Source organism: Aphis gossypii, chromosome 2, assembly GCF_020184175.1.
Source record: "Aphis gossypii isolate Hap1 chromosome 2, ASM2018417v2, whole genome shotgun sequence".
Lineage (NCBI taxonomy): Eukaryota > Metazoa > Arthropoda > Insecta > Hemiptera > Aphididae > Aphis > Aphis gossypii.
This window is the reverse complement of record NC_065531.1, coordinates 66,118,661-66,143,275: the sequence shown is the minus strand read 5'-3', so window position 1 is coordinate 66,143,275 and position 24,615 is coordinate 66,118,661. Positions and strand designations below refer to the sequence as shown.

The following is a 24,615-nucleotide window of genomic DNA, read 5'->3' as shown; positions in this document are numbered from 1 at the left end:
ATGATCGACTAACACGTTACGTTAGGTTAGTCTCATCCCTCCACATTACAAAACCATTTTTTACCGATACTGATAAATAGGTTAGCAATAAATGGATATTGTCTATATTTGTTTTATTACAATACATATTAATGATATTAAATAAGTAATTGATAAAAAAAAAAATTGTTCGTACTATTTCTTGAAAAATATTTATGTATGATAAATCAATATATTCTCATAAATCCTGTTAGCGTTAAACGTTAAGCTATACTTTATCTTTCGGTATAATTTTGTAATTTCTTTAAGCGCTTTCAAGAGAGTTCACTGCAGCCGTGTCTCTCCTTAGGGTATTAATATATATATATATAGGTTATAATGATATATAATATCCCATTCAGTGCTTGAAAACTTCCTATATAACGCCTTTAGGTATTTATTTTGAAACTACTATTCGACTGAAGAGGATTTTTATGAGTGTTTAAGTTTTTGAATTAAGCATTTTTGACGTGTCGTCGAAATAATATTCAAACCAAGGACTACTTGCTAAACCTGCACTGTAATCGAATTTTTAATAGAATACTTAATACTATTGACTCATAAAATCAAATTAATAGGAAACGAAAAATGATAATAGGTATAATTTCAAAATTGGAAAAGTAACTTATTATCACTATCTATAATATAAATAATATTACAAGCATTATATTATTACTTAAAAAATAACAATGTTTTGCATAGATATTTAAAATCTATTTGACTGAATAACGGCCAATCATACAAATAACAGTGTTATATTTATTATTATTTTTTAATTTAGTTCAATTACATTATAACTGTAGCATTTGATATATGGTATATGTACTATTATACTAGTATAGGAACGTATCGATTTCGTCAGTATTGACTACAATACTACATGAGTATTGTAGTCTAAAAACAACTTATCAATTCCGCTGATTGCATATTATTTGCGTCCCAGATTTTATTTAACAGATAAGTTGCGTCCAGATCAAAAAAGTAAAAACAAGTCATAGCCTACTTGAGTCTCAGTATACCTTTTTTGTAACCTAATTTCTTTCTGAAAATCAATACATATTAAATTACCAATCATTTTGTATTTTTTGTAAATTAATCAATGTTATCAAGTTATTTATTTTTTTACTAATATTTTACAATTGATACCTACATATTAGAAATAATCGAAATATTAATGAAAAAAAAATAATAATTAAAAACACATTTATAATATGTATATTTGGTATGTATTAACATTTTTAACAATTGATATTAAATAATTTATAATTATAATTTAAATATCTATGTATTTAGAACTTTATATTTGTTGAAATTTAAAAGAAACTTTTTTATGAAAATTAATGGTGTCATATCTTTTTTTTAAGCTTTCAATTTGTTTTTTTTTAATATTCTATTTATAAATATTTTTTGTTATTTTTATTTTTGGTATTATGTAATTAATTAAGACATAATATGTATTAACTTGTAATGATTTTAAGACATCTATGAATTGGTATCAAAACTTAAAACACAATTTAGAACTAAGTATTTCGTTAATTTTCGTGAACTTTACGAGTAGCACAGAAACGATATTTTTAGTTTAACACGATGAATAGTACTGAACAATTATTGTAAAATTAAAATATAATATAAGTAAAGTACAAAATCGTATTAATTATCCTCGTAATTTCTATATTTTATAATCTTATCGAATCTAACAACAATAACATGTACATGTATATTTTGTGCAGTTTATATATCGATTACAGTGACATGATAATATCAACAACATAATAAGTATAGCCGACTTATGACGGCCCCAAAACGGAATGCAAATAATTACCGGTCGAATGTACCACCTGAAAAATATAGTCTTTTGGAACGCAAAAATATTAACTAAAATGCAGCCATTCTACTAATTACCAATTTTTGTCTGTGAACTACGTATATGGTATATGGTCATCCTATTATCTATCTTCTAAACTTGTTAAAAATTACATTTACATTTGATTTACTCATGTAATTAATAATAATGTCTGGCCATAATAACTCAAGTATTTTTAGGTAACTGCTAACTGCATGAAAATATATATTATATTATTATAAACAATAAAAACAAATTGTACATAGGTACCAATGAAACGGATAATATACGTATTATATTAAAAATTAATAACATATAACTAATCCGAAAATGTAGGATAAATATTAGCACTTATATTATAGCACCTATGATGATGTGTTTTTTTCTATCTATCATCATACTTTAAAAATGCTTTAAGTTTCAATTTAGAAGGTGGTTTTCTGGTAAAAATTGAATCAGATACGGTCTATGAACCTAAATATAAATTAGTATTTATTTTAATATTCAAAATACAGTATCTATATGTTGATTTAATTTTTGTCGAAAACATTACATTTAAAAGTGTTATTGTGTACCTGTATAAAATATAATAATAAAAGCAGTAATCTTATGTTTACACGAATAATGTTTTTAAATAAAATATCGTTAGGTATTCATAGTTTAAACATACGATTTCGTCCAAATAATGTGTAATCAGAATGTCTAAAACATTATGTTTATTTATTTTTTTAGATTTTTTGGTTTTAGTGTGAGAAACTTTATATTCAATTTTCAGCTCAGTTGAAAAAAATAGTATATTTTGTAAATCTTAAACTATAAACATTTTTCTAATTGTTGTAAATTAGACAAATTTCATCAAAATTCAACTTCAAATGCTTATAAAAATAAATGTTACCTACGTATGAATTTTAAATATTTGCAGGTTCTGAACGGAGTAATGAATGTATTAATTCTACAATGATATGTGTTTTTTGTTTTTATGTTTGTGTCAGCATAACTAGTTGAAATAATACTTCAATTTCAAACTTCAGGGGTGGTTTCCCTTGGTTAAGTGAATATCCTTGGTGCATTATACTATAGAGGTCAAAAGTAAACAATTTCCAACAGTTTTCAAAAAAATCGAGAAAAACAAAAAAAAAGAGACGGTAAAACGTGAATTTTTAAGCAAAACCAGTTTTCGACCAAATCAATTATTTTATGTGATTGTAACTCAAAAAAAATCTTGAAATTTTCACCTTATGTTTATATTAGTGTTATCTATAATATACAGTTAAATTTTCAAAATATTTTGACTTTTTTTGAGCTATTTATAGACCACTGAAATTTTCGATTTTTACTGATAATTTTTTTTTGAGGTGTCGATAAAAAAATGTTGGATGGCCAAAAAACTTGAAAATTTAATACAAAGTTCCAAGACTTGTTCTCATTGTAGTTAAAAAGAAATCAAAAATCGTAATTCACAATTTTTTTATAAGCGTTTGAATTAATTTTAACGAAATAGCTTAACGATAACGATTCATCCTCAAACGGTTTTAAATGTTTGTTATTACTTATTATTCAAAAAGTATAAGTTGTAGATACTTGAAAATTTCACCAGTTATTTAGATTGGCATTTTCTTTACATATTTAATTTTCAAAATATTTTGACTTTTTTGAGCTATTTATACTTTAAATTTTTTTGGCCAAATCAAAATACTTAAAAATTTAATATTAAGTTCCTCATAAGTTATTCTTATATTGATTAAAAAATGATAAAAATACATAGGCACAATTTTTTTTTATCAACATTTGAAATTCAAATAATGACAAAAGTTCGTCAAAATCATGAATATTGGGCAAATTATTTTGTAAGTATAATTCATAAAAATGTTTGTATAATTGATAAAGAGTTGAAAATTTAATACAAGATTTTCCATAAGTTTAGCTTACAATAATTATAAAAGAACTTAAATGTTGGTGTATTCAGGCCATTAAAACATAAACCACCTTTTTCACCAACCACTGGAAATTTATCCTCGGCTGATAAATTATCTCCGTTCAGAATCGTTTTTCGTAATTCGTAAATCTATCATTGGATTCAATATTTTATACATCCATTACAGTGACCTACTATACAGCAGATTTAGCGAAGCATTACTCACTTGACCACTCTTTTTGTTATATTATATTTTATTTTGTTATTTAAAAAAAATAAATATATATTTTGTACATAACATTGTGTATGAAGGGTGTTGGAGTTGACCTATTTATCCATAGTAAAAACCCTTGCTTAAAACACTCATATACCACGAACTAGCACGATAAAATACTATTCATATTTTTGATAATTTAAAAAAAAAAACCAAAACGAAACATTACTTAAAAAAAAGTAATAATTACTATAACCTTAAGTTATAAATAATTATAATAGTCTAATATAGAGGTAAGTACTAGTTTACAACATACAGTATACATGTACCAAAGTCCACGAATAAGTTTTTCTCCTAATACTTACATGATTAGTGGCAAAAACTAGACATTGGATTTTAATAATGTTATCGCTTTACACCTGAATCCATCTAATGTCACATAAATTCTCAAACATTTGACTAGATCATACTCTGGATTGTACTCTATAGCATTATAGAACAAATTTACCAATATTAGCTTTTATGGTTTGACTGATCTTTTAATTATGGGATATTAACAATTTTTGTACTAAAAAAAATACATAAATACACAATACATCACTACACGAGTACTTAAAAATATTATATTGTTATTTAAAATCTAATTCTTAGTTATTTGACTATAATAATTTGACTAGATGAAAAAAAACATCTTGAAATATAGAATAAATTAAATTATGATCAAGAAATTAACTTATATTAAATTCTTTAATGTTACACTTTTTTATACTCTGTTAACCAAAATACCTAATAAATTTATTTTTTAATTAAATTAAACATAATACATAACAGTAATTTATTTAATATTTAACGTATTGTACACTCAGAAAAATAAGTGATATTTATTGATACATATTTTTTTTTTAAATTGTCATAAATTTTAATTTTGATGAATAATTAATTTTTAATAATTGATATACAATTAAATTTATTGTATAATTAACTAAATTAATATAATAATGTAAGTAAGCAGCACTTAGCTACTATAAATATAAAAATATCACATTTTTTGATACCTTTAAACTTACGATTTATTGAAAATGAATTTAATGCTGTGCCATACCATTTCATAAAGACTGTGTCAAATGCATTAATATAATGTATTACACAATATAAACATATTATCCAATATGGTAATGGAATAATTGTTCAACATTATTAAAATGGCTAATATTAAAATCACTGGCTAAAAACTAATATTATCATCCACTATAATAAAGGTGTCTTATAAATTAATATTTTTAATTTCATAATAAAGTTTAAATGGTAAATAATAGTTACTTACAATATGTAAATAAACAGTTCTTTGATCTTTTTTAAGCTTTAGAACCAATTTAATATTCAATTATTATTTTTTATTAGCTTAATTAGCTTAAAGAAAAATATAAACATATATTTCAAATATATTATTAGGCGAAAACAAATACAAAATGTTATTAGAGTAAAACAATATTCTCAATATTTCTCTTATAATATAGTGTTATTTTTGACTCACTCCAATTCTATTCTACAAGGTTTAGCATCTCTGTTATCTTCTTTGTCAGATTCTTCATTTTTGTTTGTATCTGCATCATCAAAATCGTCCCACTCTTCCGTGATGTCAGCTGGTACAGTGGTGGATTTACAATTGTCTTCATTTTCTTCAAGTACTTGTTCAGCATCTTCCAAAGTGATAGTTTCTACTTCTGTAGTATCTTCACTATAAATTACTTCACCTTTTACAAGATCATCTGTTTCATTAATAATATTATTTTCTGCTAAAACTTTGGCTCCAGGTGGTATATTATCAATAACAGAAATCAATAACTCTTTGGTCGATGAAGTTGACGGGGGATTTTCATCAACCTTATGGAAATTTCTCAAATGTCCTTTAAGCATCAAACTTGAACGGAACGTTCTGTCACACTCAGTGCATGTATAATTTCCATATTCTGTTTTCGTTTGTGCTTTAGTGCCACATTTTTCCAAACTCTTATGTCGTTTTAGATGAACTTCGGTTGTAGCAACAAATCCACAATCATCACACTGAGGAAACTTATAATCTGCAGGCGGTTGGATTTTGTGTTTTGTGTACATGTGATGTATTTGTAGGCTTTTGCGTACAGAAAAGTGTCCACAGTGTTCGCAAACTCTAGTGTCCTCTTTTTCATTATGTTTTTCTACCAAATGTCTTCTGAATATAAAATAAGAATCTAATTTCAATGGATTGGTGTCAGTTCCACAAAGATTACAAGACCAAGGACCAGTTAAATTCATGATATCTGGCTTGACTTTGTGAGTGGTAATTGGTTTTTTAAGACCACTGCCAGCAGGTAAAATTTTTTCGACTGAATTAGGTGTATTGATAATTATACTTTCAAACTGGCTTTGATTAGTACTAGACATAATTTTTAATTTAATGTTACCTTTACTTTGCAATAAATGTGGGTATTTCTTTAAAATTTCTTGCACAACTTTGCTATTAGTGTTCTCTGGGTCTGTATCACTGACAATTTTCAATTTTTTGCTAGCTGGTGAAGAACCAGCTACACTTTGGGCCTCACATTTAATGACTTGTGTTTTATAACCCTTGTCTAAGCTCTTATCAATCAATTCTCCATTGGAAGCTCTTTTGAGCATTGCTTTTGCACTATCACTGTTTTCTTGTTTAATTAAAGGTGCACTATCATACTTGGGTAATTCAAAAGTGTTTTCTATAAACTCGGGTACATCATCAGCATCACATTCAAATCGCATTGGTTTATTTTCACTCAAAACATCTTTCACTTTCATTGTATTTATAAAAGTAGATGCGGGTGTATGTTCTGGTGGTGATCTAAAAGTAGAATTATTTTGAGTAGTTGGTTTCTTTGCAGGTCTATACTGATTTAGCGCAATTGCTGAATGAGTTCTTGATGATGAAGCTTGTGGAGAGTGATACTTTGGAGTAAATTTCTGTACTCCTGACTGTGACTCTAGAAGCTTAAGTAACACAGTCACCTGTAACATGTCAGCTACTTCAATTAAACTTATACGACTGTCTTCGGTAAAATGAAGTTGTCCGGTATACATAAACATGATAACACTCTTTACTGCATCAAAGTCAAGATGTGCAGGCATAGTCATTGTTTTGTCAGTACTTGGATGAGAAACAAAATAGTCTGAACACGTATTTAAAACAACTCTATGGACTTTAAAAGATTCATTTGTCGTTGAACGAATGGTATAGTCGCAGTATTCATCTTTTTTGGCCAAGTTGTTGAGGCGCTGCATAAAGAAATTACCCCAGTTGTCAATTTTTAACTGACTAGGAACCGACATTGTTGCTAACAAACAATCTAAAAATTAAATATTATTTGTTAGAATCAATAATTTTGAAAGTATAAAATGTATATCTATATACTTTTAGAGACAAATACAATATTTTAGATTTATACAATCCAACCTATACTTTAATCACATATTTATACCATAAAATTTGTATTAATAAGTAGGTAGATATAACAAAAACAAAATAATTGTTAAGACAGATTTCAAATTAGAATATTGAAGCAATTGATTAGATGATTAAATAATTTGAAATATTATCACACAATTACTATTAAAACGATTAATAAAATATAGGTACCAATGTTTTGTTTAGATATTCACATAATATCAAAACTAGTGTTTGACACTCTTCTTATCATATAGATGTTAAATATTTATATTTTTGAAATTGTTATCAACACTATAACCAAACACAATTTTCCATGTCATATAACGTGAACGTAAATTTAAATTAATCGATTTATTTTTAAATTATAATATAAATTAATATAAATAAATACAATCAGATAAATAAGAATATGAAAAAAGTTAAATTTTTAAACTGTTAAAAATCTTTTTAAAAATATTAATAGGAAATTCTATAAACCATTTAAACTTCCTATCATAGTGACATAATTGTTTTTGATATGATGTGGATATACAACACGTAAGAGACCTACACCCACAAAAATCATACATATCTACCTATCTTAAACAAATATTGTGCAGTTTGAAAATATATAAGCAAACAACATTCTGATATCAATCAATAAAACAGGTGCCCAAATAGTGAGCAGACTTTAATAAGCGATAGGTACTTTTAACTCACCTACAACAATAGGACGTTACACGGCTCGTAGTTCAAAACGTCTGTCTGGAGACAGCCTCTTGCACCTGGGTCCGACCGTCTAGAGTTGTCCGGACTGGGCCTCGTTCAGTGGCGATCTGTAAAACACGACAGAGATGATGAGTACGTGATGGTCATCATCGGCAGTCGAGACGACGAACCGAGTCGAGACGGTCCGTCCGACCGGTGCGACGACAAAACCGCCATCGTCTCCGTTCGTCGTCTCGTCGACGGCCGTCACACCGGCCGCCGGAGCACGCCGACAGGTAAATCATTATTGTCGTGCGTCGACGACTTTGCCGTTATCGGTGGCACGTCGCCTCCGCCGCCGTCGTCGTCGTCGTATTCCTGTGCGTACAGAGCGGCGTGCGTAAAAACTAACGACGGCGACGACATTTTTACGGAATCGTTATTATTACATTAGTCGAACAGAATGCGACGGCTGCAGCAAACAGGCGGCAGACCGGCCGACGAGTCGACAACGATCGCTTACCACGAGATAGTGCTGGGCGTTCCGGTGCGTGTGTCGTTGAGCGACGAGACGTGTCCGAATCGTGCGGGCCGTCAGTGTTCGGCGTTTGTGGCCTGAAGTCGGAACGGACACACGACACAGTGAGATCTGCGTGACGACGGATCGACGACGTAAAGGAAACCGGGAAAAAAAACGGATCGCTCGACGGCGGCTATTGCGGTGAACGAACGATCGCTGCGGCCATTGAGATACGCTCCGGACGCGCTTACGACGCGCCACCTGCCGATGACAACGGCGGCGGCGGTGACGACGACGACGACGCGAAGCGGACGTTTACTCGCGACCGCAGTGCTACCACACGGCTGATCGTTACGTACGGTTCCGCCGCGGCGCCGCCGAGGTTCGTTATCGTCGTCGACCGCGTCCGAGCGCTGATACCTCCGACGGTCGAACGATTCGTACGGTTCGATACGGCGTTTAACGAACGCGTAAGTCGTAACTAAATGGCGAATAAATTATTTTATTTGCCGGAATTATGTGTTGAAAATGTGCTATGAACGATTTGTTGTATTAATAATAAATTGTCGTTTGATGCAACACCGTCGCACAAGTTCAGCCACCAAAATAATTGCGATACTTATTTAGATAAGTACCTACAGTAGTAGTAGTAGCAGTAGTACAGTGCTACTGTGTACTAGTGTACAACACGTATCGATAGTTACGTACCTACAAGTTACAAATTGAATAACCAGGTACTATGTAAATAGTAACGACTTACCGGTTAAAATTAAAAATTGAACTCGTAATTCGACATGTAATTTTTTATAATAGATGCATATAATGATGTAACTAAATTAACATTTAAACAATCAATGTCGTCTTACACATATTATGATATTATTAGCTCTAGGTATTTGTAACTGATAATCATTAAAAATAATCCGTTTTACCTACTCTGCTTTTTTTAATATGAAAGTAAATTGAATGACTACTAATTATCAAATTTAAAAGTAAAAATATTAGTTGTGTAGGAAATCACGAAAGGTTTTTTTTTTTTTTATATTTTGATTTTACAGCAAGTTGTGAGTGTTATTATAAAAAGAAATCCTATAAAGTTTTATTTTTTTTTTTAGAACTGCTAAAATGAAAACAAAATTTGAATCTAAGGTTAATAGATAATATTATATTAATATGCGTTTGTATAATTCCCTATAAATTCAATATTAAGCAATTATCGACCGGAATAAACAAACAGCAGCTACCTATGTTTTCGGTGTCTAGTTTATCGGATGTATTTTAACCCTAAGTTCAGGTTAAATAAAATGTTCATACTCAGTCAAAATGCTTGAATAATAATTTCTTCATACTTAAATTGTTTTTACAAAAATTTAGTAGGTACCTAATAGGTATTGAAAATATAAATGCAAAATTGTATTTATAGACATTTTAAATTCAATAATATAATATATGATGAAATTAAATATTTAAACGAAAGATAACAATTTTTCTTTAGACGTTTTTAATTAGGTAGCTGTAGGTATTTGGTTTAAACTTAAAAAATCATACAGGTATTCGTATAATTGTATAGGACCATTATATAAACATACAACTTTTACACACCTAAGTACATTATTTTTTTTTTCTGTATTATACACAATACAATTTTCATAATTGTTATATAGATTACTACTAACTTTAAGTTATTTAATTAAATTTTATTATTTATACTATGAAGTATGAATATATTACCATTGATTATCATAATATGTAATACCTATTTATAATAGTAGATAAGTAAGTAGTATATTATATATAGATTAAAATTGTCTACAACGGAAATATATTTTCTATGTATACCTATTGTATATTTGTATATAACACCTAAATGTTATAAGGCCTATGCCCTATAATTACACATGACGTATTTTTATTTTAAGAGATCAAATAACTACAATATAAGTATTACTTCGACTATCATATTCAATATTTTCCTATGTACAATATCATAGGTACACAATACTTACACGTAATAAGTATATAGGTACAATATAAATGTATTATATTTAGGTATATATAGCCTAAACTGATGTATAGATAAGTAGGTAGCTGACAATTTATTAATAATTTAAACACTATAAGTGACATACAACGTCGAAATTTTTTTATTGAGATGTTTAATATGTACTGGAACAATTATTAAAATATTTATAATATTAGCTACCTACCTACTTACCTCCTATACACGATTATACATCTATTAACACACCTTACTATGTTGTACCTACCACTAAAATAATATAAATTTGTCACAATATAATAACATGCAAACATAATATAATATATATTATAAAAATACCTGAAAAATATTGATTATTTATCAAAAATCTATTTCTATCCAAAAACATTAGGTATAACTGTATGAGGTATTACGTAGGTAAAATATTTTAGTAACTCCAATCGAATTAATTGCGGAGACACGTAGGTATAGCCGGTATCCGGATGGGCAGATATAATTGAAAATTTCAATTTGAAAATAAATTACACTTAAGAAAGTAAATAAGTATATTTTAAAATATAAAAAAAATACGTAGCTGTATGAATTTCATATAAATGTAAGCTAAATGTAAACCATCGTGTTATTTTCCTGAGATTAAAATATTTTTATTGGTTACACGTCGTATAACTAGGTAGGTACTCTATGTTACGCACATACACTAAAAATCCATTAAAAATACATAATACTATACTTAAATAGATGGCGCTGTATTTCAGTATGCAACACACACATAGTACACACTACACAGGTATATATGTATATATTGTATATATTGATGAAAAGGCAGTCTGTACTTGTTTGTAAGCAACCACAGGCAAGTCTACTACACTTATGGTTAAAAATAATGTAATACAAAGATATGATACATCCGAGGATGAGCACTTCATATCAACATTTTAAAATTTTTCATTTTAAATAGGAGCTCACACGTAAATTTATTACGTGTTATTTATTTACGAAAAACGAATAGATATCAGTAAATAAAGTAGTTATTAAAATTGAATATATATATATTAATTTTATATTAGATTAGACTTTTACCAAATGATTGTGTTAAAAATATGTGTAATTTAGACTTATAGGTAACGAAATTTAAAAAGGAGTAAATCCATCATGGGCATTTAATTTATCACGGCAGTCAACGCCATTGCGGTGGTCTTGAAGTCTTTTATTATCAAGACCAATATTTGTGTATTCCTATACATATATAAAAGTAACGTAAATGAGTACTTCGCCTAGAATGAAATAATAAAATTTTAACACTTTAGCTGTGGTGTTTCGCAAAATTACAGTATTATTGGGTACCTACCTAATTTAGATATGTATTTTTTAACATGATAAAAACTAAGTTGAAAAAAAGATGATAGACTATTAATTATTATAGTGTGTTGAAATATGTGTGATATTAAGTCCCGACTATTAAGATCAATACATCAATGAAAAGTGAAAACATGTTGTATAAAGTATAGTGAGCTATAAGGTTGTGAGGGTAGTAACGACTGACTGAGTACTGATATTAGGTATTAAGACCGTAATAGTGGTGTTACGACTTGTCTCTGAAAGTTTCGGGTATCCCTAACCGTCTCTTGCGACAATCTTCTTTTTTGTACATGATCTTATCAGTAAGAGTAATGGTCGTGATGGCAAAGACCTTACTGGACTTACTGCAAAGGCAGACTTTGAGGTCTCGTAAATCGTGATATAGTTTAGTATTCGGATCGATAATAATTCGTAACGTTATCCGAAGACATCGAGTTTCGACTTTGCCGAGAAGAAACGTGTGACAATACTTTAATTATTTGATTAAAACATTACAATATGTCTTCTACGATCTTCGCCCTGACCTTAGCGTGCTTATGCTATTATTAATTGATTCATTAAACGTGTCGCCACACCGTATATGAATTATAGTATTCAATTATATATGTATATATACTGCAGTATATGATTCATAGAGTAGGTAACAGTGATTAAAATAATTGTTAATTATTCATTATAACACGAAAACTATAAAACACATACTCGTATTATTCACAGCCAAGATAAAACCGAGTTCTATACATTAATAGTTTAATACGTCATAATAATTATACCATTGATTATAAATACTGGAATTTATTGTTGATTATACTATTACCATTTATTACAAATTACGTATTTCACCAGGGAAACAAGTCATAAGACCTTTATATTTACGTAACATTATAATATATTCACTGTGGCCGCGGTAACGAACTCAGCTAACCTGGCTGCTAATCTTGAAAAATAATAATTTGATGATTTATAACTTAATCCAGATTTCAAAAATATTTTTTAATTATAATATGAATCATTTCAACATGTCGACATACTACAATTATATTATATTGTTATGCGTGTATATATAATGTTTATTATACGTACGATTATAATAATCATCATAATATATACGCGTTATACATTATAATATTTTTTAGTATTAACTATTATTTATACTAATTGTAGTATACTCTCGTAAACACATTTATGTATTATTATTATCATCAGATAATATGCATAATTCACAAACAAAATATCTCATAACTGTTAATTGTCGTAATGTATAATGTATTAATTTTGACCAAAAAATAACCCGTTAGACGAATATTTTGATATGCAGTCGGGTTTTAAATATTACCTACTATACACTTTAAAGATATTAAATTTTAATAGTAAAAATTCGCGGTATTCTATAATAATGATTATAATACTTTATTATATACATACATAATAATACACACATAATTTCCGTTCTATTTCGCACGTATTCCTAGTTTATTTACGTACTTTATGAAGGGGTTACAAACAACTTTTCATTTTTTTTTTTTTTTGAGTTCATTTTATTTTTATTTTAAAAAAAATATATCGTACACGCGTACCTAACCATACCTAACCGCGGTATAATTGGCTTTATAAGTTTTTATTATTAATAGTTTATTGATTTGCTAGGTTAATCAATAATCGGTATGACTATATAAAATAGTCGTGTTAATATCTATGTTCGGCAATAATCTTCTCGTACATCATTTTAATCTTGAATAAAGTAATTTTAAATTTAAAAATAACGATTTAACAGCATCTTCTGCAAGGATTTTTTTCGATTTTCGACAAATTTTATTTTATTACCTACCTAAGATTTTACTCGATTTCATAACACATTTGAAATCAGAACTTTAGAGTTTGTATTATACACATATTTCTCTATACAAAAAGATTAATTAAGAGTTATAATAGTTGTATAGATACCTATATAGTTTTGGTATACCAAAACATATATTATTATCAGAACATCAATTAGGTATTATTAATTTTTATCCATAAAAAATGAAGATAATGCGATTCATTTTGAAATAAACATCATTATATATTATAGATTTTTTAACTTATCATAATTTTCCACGATCAGTTTATAATCTTGTTTGAAGTCCCATGTAGCCATGTTCAATATTTTTACATTATATATTGATCATATCTAAACTAGAATACATAGATTAGAAGTTTATAAGACTTTTATTGAGCCATTCTTGATTTAAAAAAAAATATTTAAATTAGTGCACAAAAAACAAACTGCAGGTATAATAAATGGTTCATTATAATTAAATATTAAATAGAATATGTATTTTAATTAGATAAAGTGAACATATATACATATATATGACAAGTATCGTATAAATGTAACCAAATTATAGTATTTATAATTAATTACTTATAATTGATATCTGCTATAGCCTATAATAGGTATTTTCGTTTACAAAAAATAATATGAATATTTTCATAGTAAACTTTTTGGTCGTTTAGCGATCCATGATTTTATTTGAGGAATATCCAAAACTTTGTGTTTAAGAGCTGTTAGATGTGGACGGCCATCAACCAGGTCGACATTGATTATAGATTTTAAGTGATCCAAAATTGATACAAAGTATAAGTCAGGCCAAGACAACTGTGAAATATAAAAAAGTAATAGATCTAAATTTATGGTTATACATATATCAATTATTATTTTAATACCAATCATAGGTAGTTGGAATTATTATTGAGTTAACTTTTAATTATAAGATATACAATAATATATAATATCTATAAATATAATAACTATCTCATGCAGTGGTTAATAATAATATGACCATAGAATAATTTTTGTTTGAGATATCTATAACGAAGATAACCATCAAATTTAAAGGCGAATACGTCGGAGAACTTGGAATCGTTAAAATATAAATACTTAATACGATATAATATATTATACATACCTTTCCATTTACAAAGTAACCGCCGTTTTCAGAAACAATCTTTTCAAATCTGTCAAAATAGAATGGAATTGAATCATTTACAATAGTGTCACGCAATTTCGATTTGATTTCCTCGTTACGTTCGTGATGATACTTCATGATCTCTTTCAAAAAAAAAAATTATAACATTTAAATTTAAATTGATTTTATAATATAATAATTCAGAAGTATGTAATGTAATTTAAAGTACTAAATAGTAACTATAAACATATTGAAAAATATTAAACTATTCATTAAAACAATGGAAAATGTTTCCACGATAATGAACGATTTTCATGATTATAATGATAAAAGAAGAGAGGAAGAGGAAGTACCTAATAATCACTAGGGTGAGAATAGAAAACATGCATTTAAGCTACTCCTCATCACCAGAGAAATACAGCCAAATTCATATGGAATCGATATCCAATATTTGCAATGAAACCATAAAATGGCCAATCATATAATTTTGTCCATATGCTCAAAATACACGGAAGCACGGATAATGGCTAGAAAATAGATACCTATAGTAAAACTAACACAGTCTCACTCTATCATACACTTATAAGTTATAAGACAACGTTATACACCTACATGTATAGTTTTCGTCTTACAAAAAAAGAACATAGCAATAATTTGTGTTCAGTAGAACCATTGATTATAAATACTATATAATACTATAAATACTAGTATTTATAATCAATGGCAGAACCAATTGTGTATTATTAGCTTCAATTTTAGTGTAAATTCGCCGATTAAAGGTAAGTTAAAGGTAAACAAATTATCTGCTTTAACTTACAAGCATTATTTTTTTAAATATTTTTATTTTTAGACTAGATATGAGTATTTTCCAATTGTAATATTTAAATTTTAAAATAGGTAGGCATTCACATTTTCCTTAAAAATAATAAATAATAAAAATTAAACTTTATTAAAAAAAGCCAACACTAAAGTATTTATTATTATGTTCTAATCTTTAACTTTTATAATAGGTCAATTCACTATAATATTAAATCTAATAAATGATAATAAATAATAATTAATGGTAGTACTAAACACAAATTTTTCCATGTTGTATATTATCGTTGTATGTTTGTAAGACAGAAACATAATAACACATTCAACGTGGCGTCCTCTTGACGAAAAAAACACAATACAAAAGCAATTTATAGATTCTTTCTTAATATAAACGTAAGTTGAAAATTTTACTTAGTTTTTACTTATAACTTTAATCTAGTTTAAAAATAGATTAAAATAACCACGGTTGTTAAAGTCTTATTAACAACAACGTATAATAATAATAAAAAAAAAATATGATTAATAATATTATACTATACAAGTGATGTATTATATTATAATATATTGTATGGTGTACCTATATTCGGTAAACTGTTAGAGATATACATTATTATAATAATTTAAAATACAAACATTATAACATATTACGAATATATTTATAGGTAGGTATATGCTATAATTTACTACTAGGTACCTAATCTAACTAAGTACCTAAGTAAAGCATGTTAAAGTGCACACTATTGTGGTTTTAATTGTGCATAACTATTTATGTTACGATGGTTTTGCACTATAATAGATGGTAAAATATAATAGGAGTACCTATTTAAGTATACTTTAAGAAAATCTCAAGATATAGGTAGGTATATGAGTAGATAAATTGTACAATTTATGTATGCTCAATTATTTAAAATTATGTTAAATATAATTGTTTATATGAGTTATTAATATAAGTGCCTCCTAAACCTAAAGTATATGCAAAACAAATTTAGATCGAACTTTAATAATCGATCATTTTAAGTAGCAAAAAAAGTACCTATATATTGAATTAGGGATCTACCGATTGGCTATTAATGTGGTAATAGCGACTGTTTGCTTTTTTTTTTACATTAAATATTATATAATTAAAAATTTCGGAATTGTTTTTTCGTCACTATCATCACTATATCCCCCCTCCCAGGTTGGGAACCACTACTGTATACTATATAACAGTAAGAGCTTACATGTATACCTAATTAACTGTAACTTGATAGGTAAATACATTCTAATACAATTAATTTTTTACGTTTTTTTTTTTTTTTTAATTTAGATACTATATGATCTATGATCATTGTTATTATTACCTATTGCACTTATATGTAACATAGGTATATAAAAACTAAGTATGTATTATTAAAAACAAAAGTTATATTATTATTTATTTGGTTATTGTTATTTACATAATTAAATATTTATAATAGAACTAACCTTGTCTTATCTCGTAAATGTTATCGACTGCAATGTCGATTAATAATGATTCCCATTCGTCACCACCAGCCAGACCGGCTTTTTTCGCCAAATACCGACAAATGGCTACGGACTGATTAACTACTTTTCCATCGATTTCCAAAACTGGCACTTGGCCGAACGGCATAGCTTAAAAGAGAGAAAAAATCACCTTATATTTTGAATTCCAAAAATCGAGTGAAATTATTTAATATAACGTTATGTATATTTTACTATGTACCTATACATAGAATTGTATAGGAAATACATATATTTTATAAATACACTCATTACTTACTAGATTTGATCGTTGGCCATTGTTCGAATTCAATTCGAACTTCTTCAAAATCGATGTTTAGATACGACAAGAGGAATCGGATCTGTTCGGCTCGAGCTGTCAGGTTGAAATACGTCAATTTATAGGACGTCATGATGCGGCGTTTGGAAGTATATCGTATAGGTAAATAGTTATTGTAAAATATATTAAAATAAAAAATAATATTTTTGTCGATTCTTAGCGACGTATTATATTATAACAACGTATCAATGTGTGTTATAATAATAATATTATACGAATACGTTTAGTGGTAAGAACAAAAAATAGAAAGTAGGTATCTCCGTCGTGCTGTGTGCATATAAGTGGCAACTATAATATATACGTTTCACGAGATTACTGTCTACTGGCATAACAAGTATGAGTCTATAATCTATATTACAATATTAGTAGGATGTAGACAAACTGTACTCACGCCTGCAGTGGTGGGAGCGATTGCGGGACACGGGGAAATTCGACTTTTATCGTGATTATGATAACATAGTAAATAATAATAAAATTATATACAATTTTTGTACTAAAAAGAAACACATGAAGAAACAATAACTACTCGTTGTAAAAGTACTTATTTATATGCCACCGTTGGCATATTATTATTAATTGTTAATATTTTGTATAATTACTATTGGTATTGACCCAATTAATATTTTATATTTAAAATTTTTTTATAAGTTATAAATGTTATATGTTATCTATTGCATTAATATTATATACTAGATACGTACTTCAACTATTATTATATTATATTGTTATACCACAAATTACCAATTATAACGTCTGATATCAATTATTATTTGTTTTATAATCTAATTTCCGGACGAAATAGTAGTAATCGCCAATCTTAAGTTATGGCTCGTAAAAGAAAGTAACTTTTATTAGTTTAAAATATACTGCTACAAGTCTACAATTCATAATCACATTGATTGTTTGAAATAACTTATTTCCCTTAGATTGCTTAAATTGTGTCTATCTTGAAAATAATTTCAACAACATTTATGTTTTTAATTTATTTTTGATAGTTCAACAAATATTTTACAAAGTAGCATAAAAAAAGGTTTTAAATGTCATTTGTATTTCGTATGGTAGGATTTTACATTAAAAAGTATTACGGTGGTTAAACAATCTTCAATATGGCAACTATATTGTGGTGCATATTATTAGAATACCATAAAATAAGCATAAAACATTTAAACACACTTAATATTAGACAAAAGTATAAAAAAAAAATGAATTTGTTAAATAAATTAATAAATAAAAAAAATGATCCAAATATTGGAATCTAAAAAATATAGTTAAAGACGTTTGACGTTTAAAAATCGCAAAAAATATTAATTGATTCCCCTCCCTGCTGGCACTACATATCACTGCCGCATAACCATATCACAACCGTGTCGTACATAAATACTGATTGAAAAAAAAAATAAAGATTACTATAGACATTCGATTGAAACTTCGAGAGGGACAAGTCCTGTTGAATGGCCAACTGTACGTGACCTGCCAACATTCTTTTGATGCTGTTCAGTGCACCTTCCATCCAGTCCCCGAGGATGGTCATGCGGTTGTTGAAGAATATGCAGAATATCGACACGCCGTTTTGTCGATATATCCTTACGGTGCCCGAGCTAAAGGGCATGATCTGTATATCCTTTAACATCCTGCAATGAACAAGATGTTAACGAAATAATAAACCGAAAACTTCGGTCGAATACACATCTTACTATACCGAGCCTGAATTCTAATGCATGTATCGTTAAGACAAAGAAATGATAATTATGATTTCACAACATTACTATTATCAGGGTTGGTATTTTATATAATTTGCGAATTTCATATTATAAGAATAGCTTAAAGTGATTCGATAAGTTTGTAACTATTGCAGTCCAACGCATTTCAATTGATCTTCTGATTATATGTAATAACATTTTTTAAAAGGGATTTTAAAAATAGATTCATATAGTTCAAAATTATAACAAGTAGGTAATGTATCATAATAAATTGATATTATAATTATTAAGGATTACTATTAGAGGATTCTATCCTGGCTGTGTTTTCTATCAAAATAAATAATCATAGAGAATATTATAGTTATCAGATAAAAATTTTTAAAATACATTCGACTTTATTAAAATTTTGAAATTTAACTCATAAACCACTTAAAATTAGATTTTAGATTTTAATAATTTTTAAATATTAACAATACAATATATTATATAATATATAACTAAAAAAATGTATTTAAAAATGTACCCAAGAAAGTCGTTTTCAAGTTAACTTTATAAAAAATTTAAAAATGTTATTAAATAAATAGATTTTGTTAGATAATACAATCTATTAGCAAAATACTGATATTTTGTACAAAAAAAAAATCAAAATAGATAATTTCTATAGTCAGGTAATATTTTATTGACAGGCATACGTGAGTGGGCAAGCTTCGCTATTCTTTTTCCACTATAATTACCTACATAACATATTACCTACTAATGATTTATGATAAACTACTACACAAATATTTATAGGATAAGGACGAACGTACTTGGAAAATTGTTTATATTGAATTTTTTTAAAACCATCAGTATAAAATAATATAAAATATCAACATGTCGTTATAGTATTCAATAATGTATATTGTATAAGTATAACTTGCAAATAATAATATAAAACTAATTGCGTGGTTCGTTACAAAATATTTTATAACCTATAATAATTTATTAAATAACACTGAGTCTTTCAGCTATGATCATGGAGTATTCGGGTTAAATCATCCACAATTAAATAATATATTTATAACAAACCTTTTTTTAAAAGGATAACGATCATTGACACGTTCTACTACTTCATCTTCCCAATCGTCCATGTATATGGTCTCTAGATTAATGAATAAAATAATATCAATGTCTTTGTCTAATTCCCAAATATTTTGTGGCATTATTTTAATCACTGGTATGTTTGGTTGTTGCATAGCTATAACAGAATAATAAAATTACAATTATAATTATTATATATTCAAATAATCAAAAAAGTAGTTTTATAAGTGCAATCAATAGGTATTAAAATAACTTTTTACGGTATTAAGTATAACAAATATATAATAAATTATAACAATACAAAATGTTCTATACCTAATTACATTAAAAAAATTATATTATAATATAAAGTTGGATAAGTCTTGTTTAAGAACATAGAACACCATGTGCTCAAATATAAGTTACAATTTGATAATCTTAAAATCAAAAAGTTCTAGAAAAAATTTAAAACTTATTTACAGAAGTTATACAACTGCTATAATATATTTATGTATACTTAGTGCGCCGATAATATAGCCTGTTAAACCGTGTGTTTATAGGTATATGCTTTGTAATAATAATTATTTCGCTACCCAATTTTGATTTTTTAATGATTCTTTTTCAACTAAATAATGTGCATATATATACTCTGTAATAACTTGTGCTCATCCTATTAGGAGTAATAAATAGTATGCTTACTCAGTCTCTCACAATCGTCGTTGGATTGCAGCAGTTCGATGGCGGCTATTTTCGTGGGTACCACCGTAGGTTCCATTTTTGGTATGAATAACGTTGGCATCCGTAATATTATTTTATTTGATGATTTGCGGTCATTGGTGTTATTTTTTTCGAGAACTATTTGATATAATAAAATAGAACGTCAATATGCATAACCCATAGTAATAATACAAATAATAGCTAAACTAATTAGTAAACTGAAAGTCCCGGATAATCTGTTATTCTTAGTCTTAACAGTTAACGCATAAAGTAGAATAATACTGAACAACTTTTTAATAATTATAATAATCGTTCGAATTTTTCAAATTTCTACACATGAAATGTACCTAGGTATTAAAAAAAAAACTTTTGCAAGCGAGGTGTAGAAAAAAATAAAAATCGAAAATAATATTTTTTTATCGTCGCTGGGCCGTTGTTGGGTGAAAATAATAAGTCACAGGACAACAATTATTACTAAATTTACCCTTGACGTGGCGTGCCCCGTGATCGTAGTTGAATAAATTAACGGTGTGGACGCGTTCGCGGGGAGACGGAAAATGCCTCGGCTGGCCGCACAACCACAACTCGCCTCTGTCCCCGTGGAAAACCGTCTGGAAAATTAGTTCAAAATCGTACGCAGCTGGTTGCACCAGGCCCTGCACCGCGAGATACCGATAACCTGTCAATCGGTCTCTGAACGTCCTAAGTCCGGTTTCAACGTCGGAAGCCACGCTGCTTTTATTTTTCTTGTACATGCCATGGTCGTGTTTTTCGTTAACGTTTTCATTTTTCCGCTGATGCCGCGATCCGTTTAGCAACAGACAGCATATCGACTTGCCGTACACAGAATACACGAACGCGCACGATTTTTCCGGCGCGTTTATAATGCTTGTCGCGAATCTGTAGAGCCGAACACGTCATGTATATACAATATAAAATGGGTGCGTTGACGTTTAATTTAACTTTAGATTAACGATAAACTGCACTGGGTGTAAAGTATGAACAAATATACAGTGTAGTTGAGTCAAATTCACAAAACAAGATTAAAATAATATTTTACTTAAAAACAAATATAGGTATTCTTTAATTACTGATAAGTATAGCCAGTATAGGGCTCGGAAGTTCTAGCGGATGTGTAATTTTTTTTTTTGGTGTGTCATAAATCATCGAAAGTATGATACAAATTTGTTTACCACTTTTTTAATGTAGTATAAGAAAATTTTATTTTAATAACTTATGGATATTTTTATATAATAAAAGAAATAAACAACACGACTTCAATATAGTAGGTATACTAATATGCAAACGAAAACATTGTATTTTGATTTTCTAAATAATTATTCAGAGATAACCCGTACTATATGCAGCGTATTATATACTAATTACTTATGCGATAATTATTTTATTATTATTAATTACTATAATTAGGTACTAATTATATTATATCAACATTCAACATTAGCAGCAGTTTATAGTTGTCAGCTATATAACTAAAAATATGTATACAAATTTAATTTAAGAAAGTGTAAAATAACTTTAAAAATATTCTATTAGAGGATAACATAAAAAGATGATCAAATGATAATTAATCAAACAAATGAAAAAGAATGATAAAGAACAATACAATTTTATTTGTCTAAAATTCTACGTAATATAAGGTATAGGTACTTAACACAAAATTAGTATACAAAAATTAATATAATATTATTATAACATTAAATCATAAATATAGGTAATCCAAGTTTCTTGGTAAAATAAAATCGATATGAAATAGTTGGATTATCAATTCCAATTAGCACACACAATGGAAGTGTAAATACGAAGAAAAGAATATTGTCATAATAGTATTAACCTATTATAAATTTTTTTTTCATCTTCATACAGATAAATTTGTACAAAACTATCTTAATCTTGTCTAAATAAAAATATGTTGTTTCGTGTTTACAAAATCCTGTCGCTATTTGTTTTGTCATATTATAATATTTTTGGCTCTAATCGTTGTTAGTTTATTAATTTATTTTTCTGATGGCTATAAACTGTCTAGACACAACAATATACAATATGACTGTTAAGGTACAATAATTATGAAAGTAAAACGATTTAATAATACATTAACACCAAAAAGCAGAAACAATTGACAATGGAAAAAGTGATAATGCCGTTAATATACTTAAATTACTATATTTTGGCGATAATTGAATTAATTGAATGTGGACGAACAAAAAGACTTTTTTTAATGTAAAGTAAGCAAAATACGTAAGTTATATGTTATTAAATGTTAGATATTATTTATTTTAATTAACGTTTCTATTAACATGATACATTATCAGTTAGGTACCTATATATATATAATTTACCTACATTAATTCTAATGTACAAAATAATGAAACTAATATTAAAAATATTTACAACTCTTGGAATGGATATTTTGCATTTATGCGACGAAAACATTTGTCTTTCCAGTATTCTCTATTGGGGACATCGTTTTTGTCAATGAATAAAATAATATCAAACTCTTTTTCCATTTCCCAAACATTCAACGTAGTTTTTATTATCAATGACATTATTGTTTCACTAGAAAAAAAGAATGAACAGTTTGATTTAATACAATAAATAATATTTGAAAGATGCACATAAAACTGTATGAAATGTTTATATAGTGTTATTTATACAATTATTATTTTGATTTAATTTTCTCAAAAAATAACAATAGGTATACTAGGTAATTTAAACTGTATTAATGAAAACTAATAGAATAATTTTTTTTGCAATTCTTATTCTTATTTTTACTCAGAATACCTTACTTAAAACTAATTATATTCAATTGTAAAATATTACACAACAATAATTTTACCAGACGCCTTAAATGAAGCTAGAAATCACTTTTAAATTTTAATAAGAAATTAATATTGATTGATTTTAAAATTACTGTGGAAAACAATTCAAATAAGATGTGATAAGATTATAATTTTAAGACGAGAAAAAAATAAAAGTTAGGTACATTGTACATAGATAATATAATATTCTATGATTGAAGTTATTACCTTAGCAGAAACTGATATTATAAAAATTATGCAAAGTAATAATTATTTTGTAAATTCACGGATTAACTCATCGGCTAGAGGTCAAGATGACAGAAGAGTAGTAGACATCATGGACTAATAGTCTATGGGAGTAAGTAGTATAATTGTTCACACAGAGTCTCCTCTGCTGTCAGTTAACACACAGATATAATAATATAATACTTGTATTATTTATCTGTGGTTAAACAAGAAAAAAATTAATCGGTCACAGAATAATGTAATTTATATATAACCTCTGATTTTATTAAATAATCGTGTTAACCAAATTTAACAGAATAAAATAATTTTAATAATTAGTAGATATTCATAAATAAAAACCTAAATTATAAATACAATATGTAATTATAATATGTTATATTATAAATATAATGTCAAGAAAAATTATCTTTTAATTGTTTTATAATTGAAAAATCTTAATAGTGCTAACAGATTTAGTTAAT

At 27.3% G+C, this 24,615-nt stretch overlaps 3 protein-coding genes across 8 annotated transcripts; all 3 read right to left on the bottom strand.

Moving 5' to 3' along the window:
- Positions 1-5,396: 5,396 nt before the first annotated feature.
- On the bottom strand, positions 5,397-9,009 carry LOC114129882 (centrosome-associated zinc finger protein CP190). 3 transcript variants are annotated; one of them, XM_027994734.2, is made up of 3 exons: positions 8,658-9,009; positions 8,147-8,262; positions 5,397-7,346 (listed from the first exon to the last, which is right to left on the bottom strand). In XM_027994734.2, the coding sequence occupies exon 3, from the start codon at positions 7,327-7,329 to the stop codon at positions 5,521-5,523; it is 1,809 nt and encodes a 602-aa protein (XP_027850535.2). In that variant the 5' UTR covers positions 7,330-7,346; positions 8,147-8,262; positions 8,658-9,009; the 3' UTR covers positions 5,397-5,520. The 3 variants fall into 3 exon arrangements, with proteins under 3 accessions (XP_027850535.2, XP_027850538.2, XP_027850537.2); XM_027994737.2 differs by lacking the exon at positions 8,658-9,009 and adding an exon at positions 8,326-8,631; XM_027994736.2 differs by lacking the exon at positions 8,658-9,009 and having other exon boundaries at positions 8,147-8,631.
- Positions 9,010-14,306: 5,297 nt separating this feature from the next.
- On the bottom strand, positions 14,307-17,952 carry LOC114129888 (glutathione S-transferase). The gene is made up of 4 exons (XM_027994743.2): positions 17,557-17,952; positions 17,241-17,408; positions 14,961-15,103; positions 14,307-14,650 (listed from the first exon to the last, which is right to left on the bottom strand). The coding sequence occupies exons 1-4, from the start codon at positions 17,687-17,689 to the stop codon at positions 14,483-14,485; spliced, it is 612 nt and encodes a 203-aa protein (XP_027850544.1). The 5' UTR covers positions 17,690-17,952; the 3' UTR covers positions 14,307-14,482.
- A 663-nt stretch (positions 17,953-18,615) lies between these two features.
- On the bottom strand, positions 18,616-24,343 carry LOC114129885 (uncharacterized). Of its 4 annotated transcripts, none has more exons than XM_050200531.1 (6): positions 24,137-24,343; positions 23,502-23,666; positions 21,577-21,992; positions 21,075-21,230; positions 20,385-20,553; positions 18,616-19,247 (listed from the first exon to the last, which is right to left on the bottom strand). In XM_050200531.1, exons 2-6 carry the CDS (start codon positions 23,654-23,656, stop codon positions 18,947-18,949), a joined length of 1,197 nt encoding a protein of 398 aa, XP_050056488.1. In that variant the 5' UTR covers positions 23,657-23,666; positions 24,137-24,343; the 3' UTR covers positions 18,616-18,946. The 4 variants fall into 4 exon arrangements, with proteins under 4 accessions (XP_050056488.1, XP_050056486.1, XP_027850542.2 ...); XM_050200529.1 differs by lacking the exon at positions 24,137-24,343 and adding an exon at positions 23,897-24,049; XM_027994741.2 differs by lacking the exon at positions 24,137-24,343 and adding an exon at positions 23,931-24,049.
- Between the last annotated feature and the right edge of the window lie 272 nt (positions 24,344-24,615).

Bases quoted from the DNA above. Each gene is read 5' to 3' on its own strand.
- LOC114129885 (XM_050200531.1), bottom strand. From the start codon at position 23,656: ATGTCATTGATAATAAAAACTACGTTGAATGTTTGGGAAATGGAAAAA. The intron at 20,554-21,074 runs GTAAGCATACTA...ATTCTGTTATAG, and splicing joins CGACGATTGTGAGAGACTGA to CTATGCAACAACCAAACATA. The intron at 19,248-20,384 runs GTTTGTTATAAA...TGTTCATTGCAG, and splicing joins CGTTATCCTTTTAAAAAAAG to GATGTTAAAGGATATACAGA.
- LOC114129882 (XM_027994734.2), bottom strand. From the start codon at position 7,329: ATGTCGGTTCCTAGTCAGTTAAAAATTGACAACTGGGGTAATTTCTTT.
- LOC114129888 (XM_027994743.2), bottom strand. From the start codon at position 17,689: ATGACGTCCTATAAATTGACGTATTTCAACCTGACAGCTCGAGCCGAA. The intron at 17,409-17,556 runs GTAAGTAATGAG...CTCTCTTTTAAG, and splicing joins ATGGCCAACGATCAAATCTA to CTATGCCGTTCGGCCAAGTG. The intron at 15,104-17,240 runs GTTAGTTCTATT...TTTTTTTGAAAG, and splicing joins CATTTACGAGATAAGACAAG to AGATCATGAAGTATCATCAC.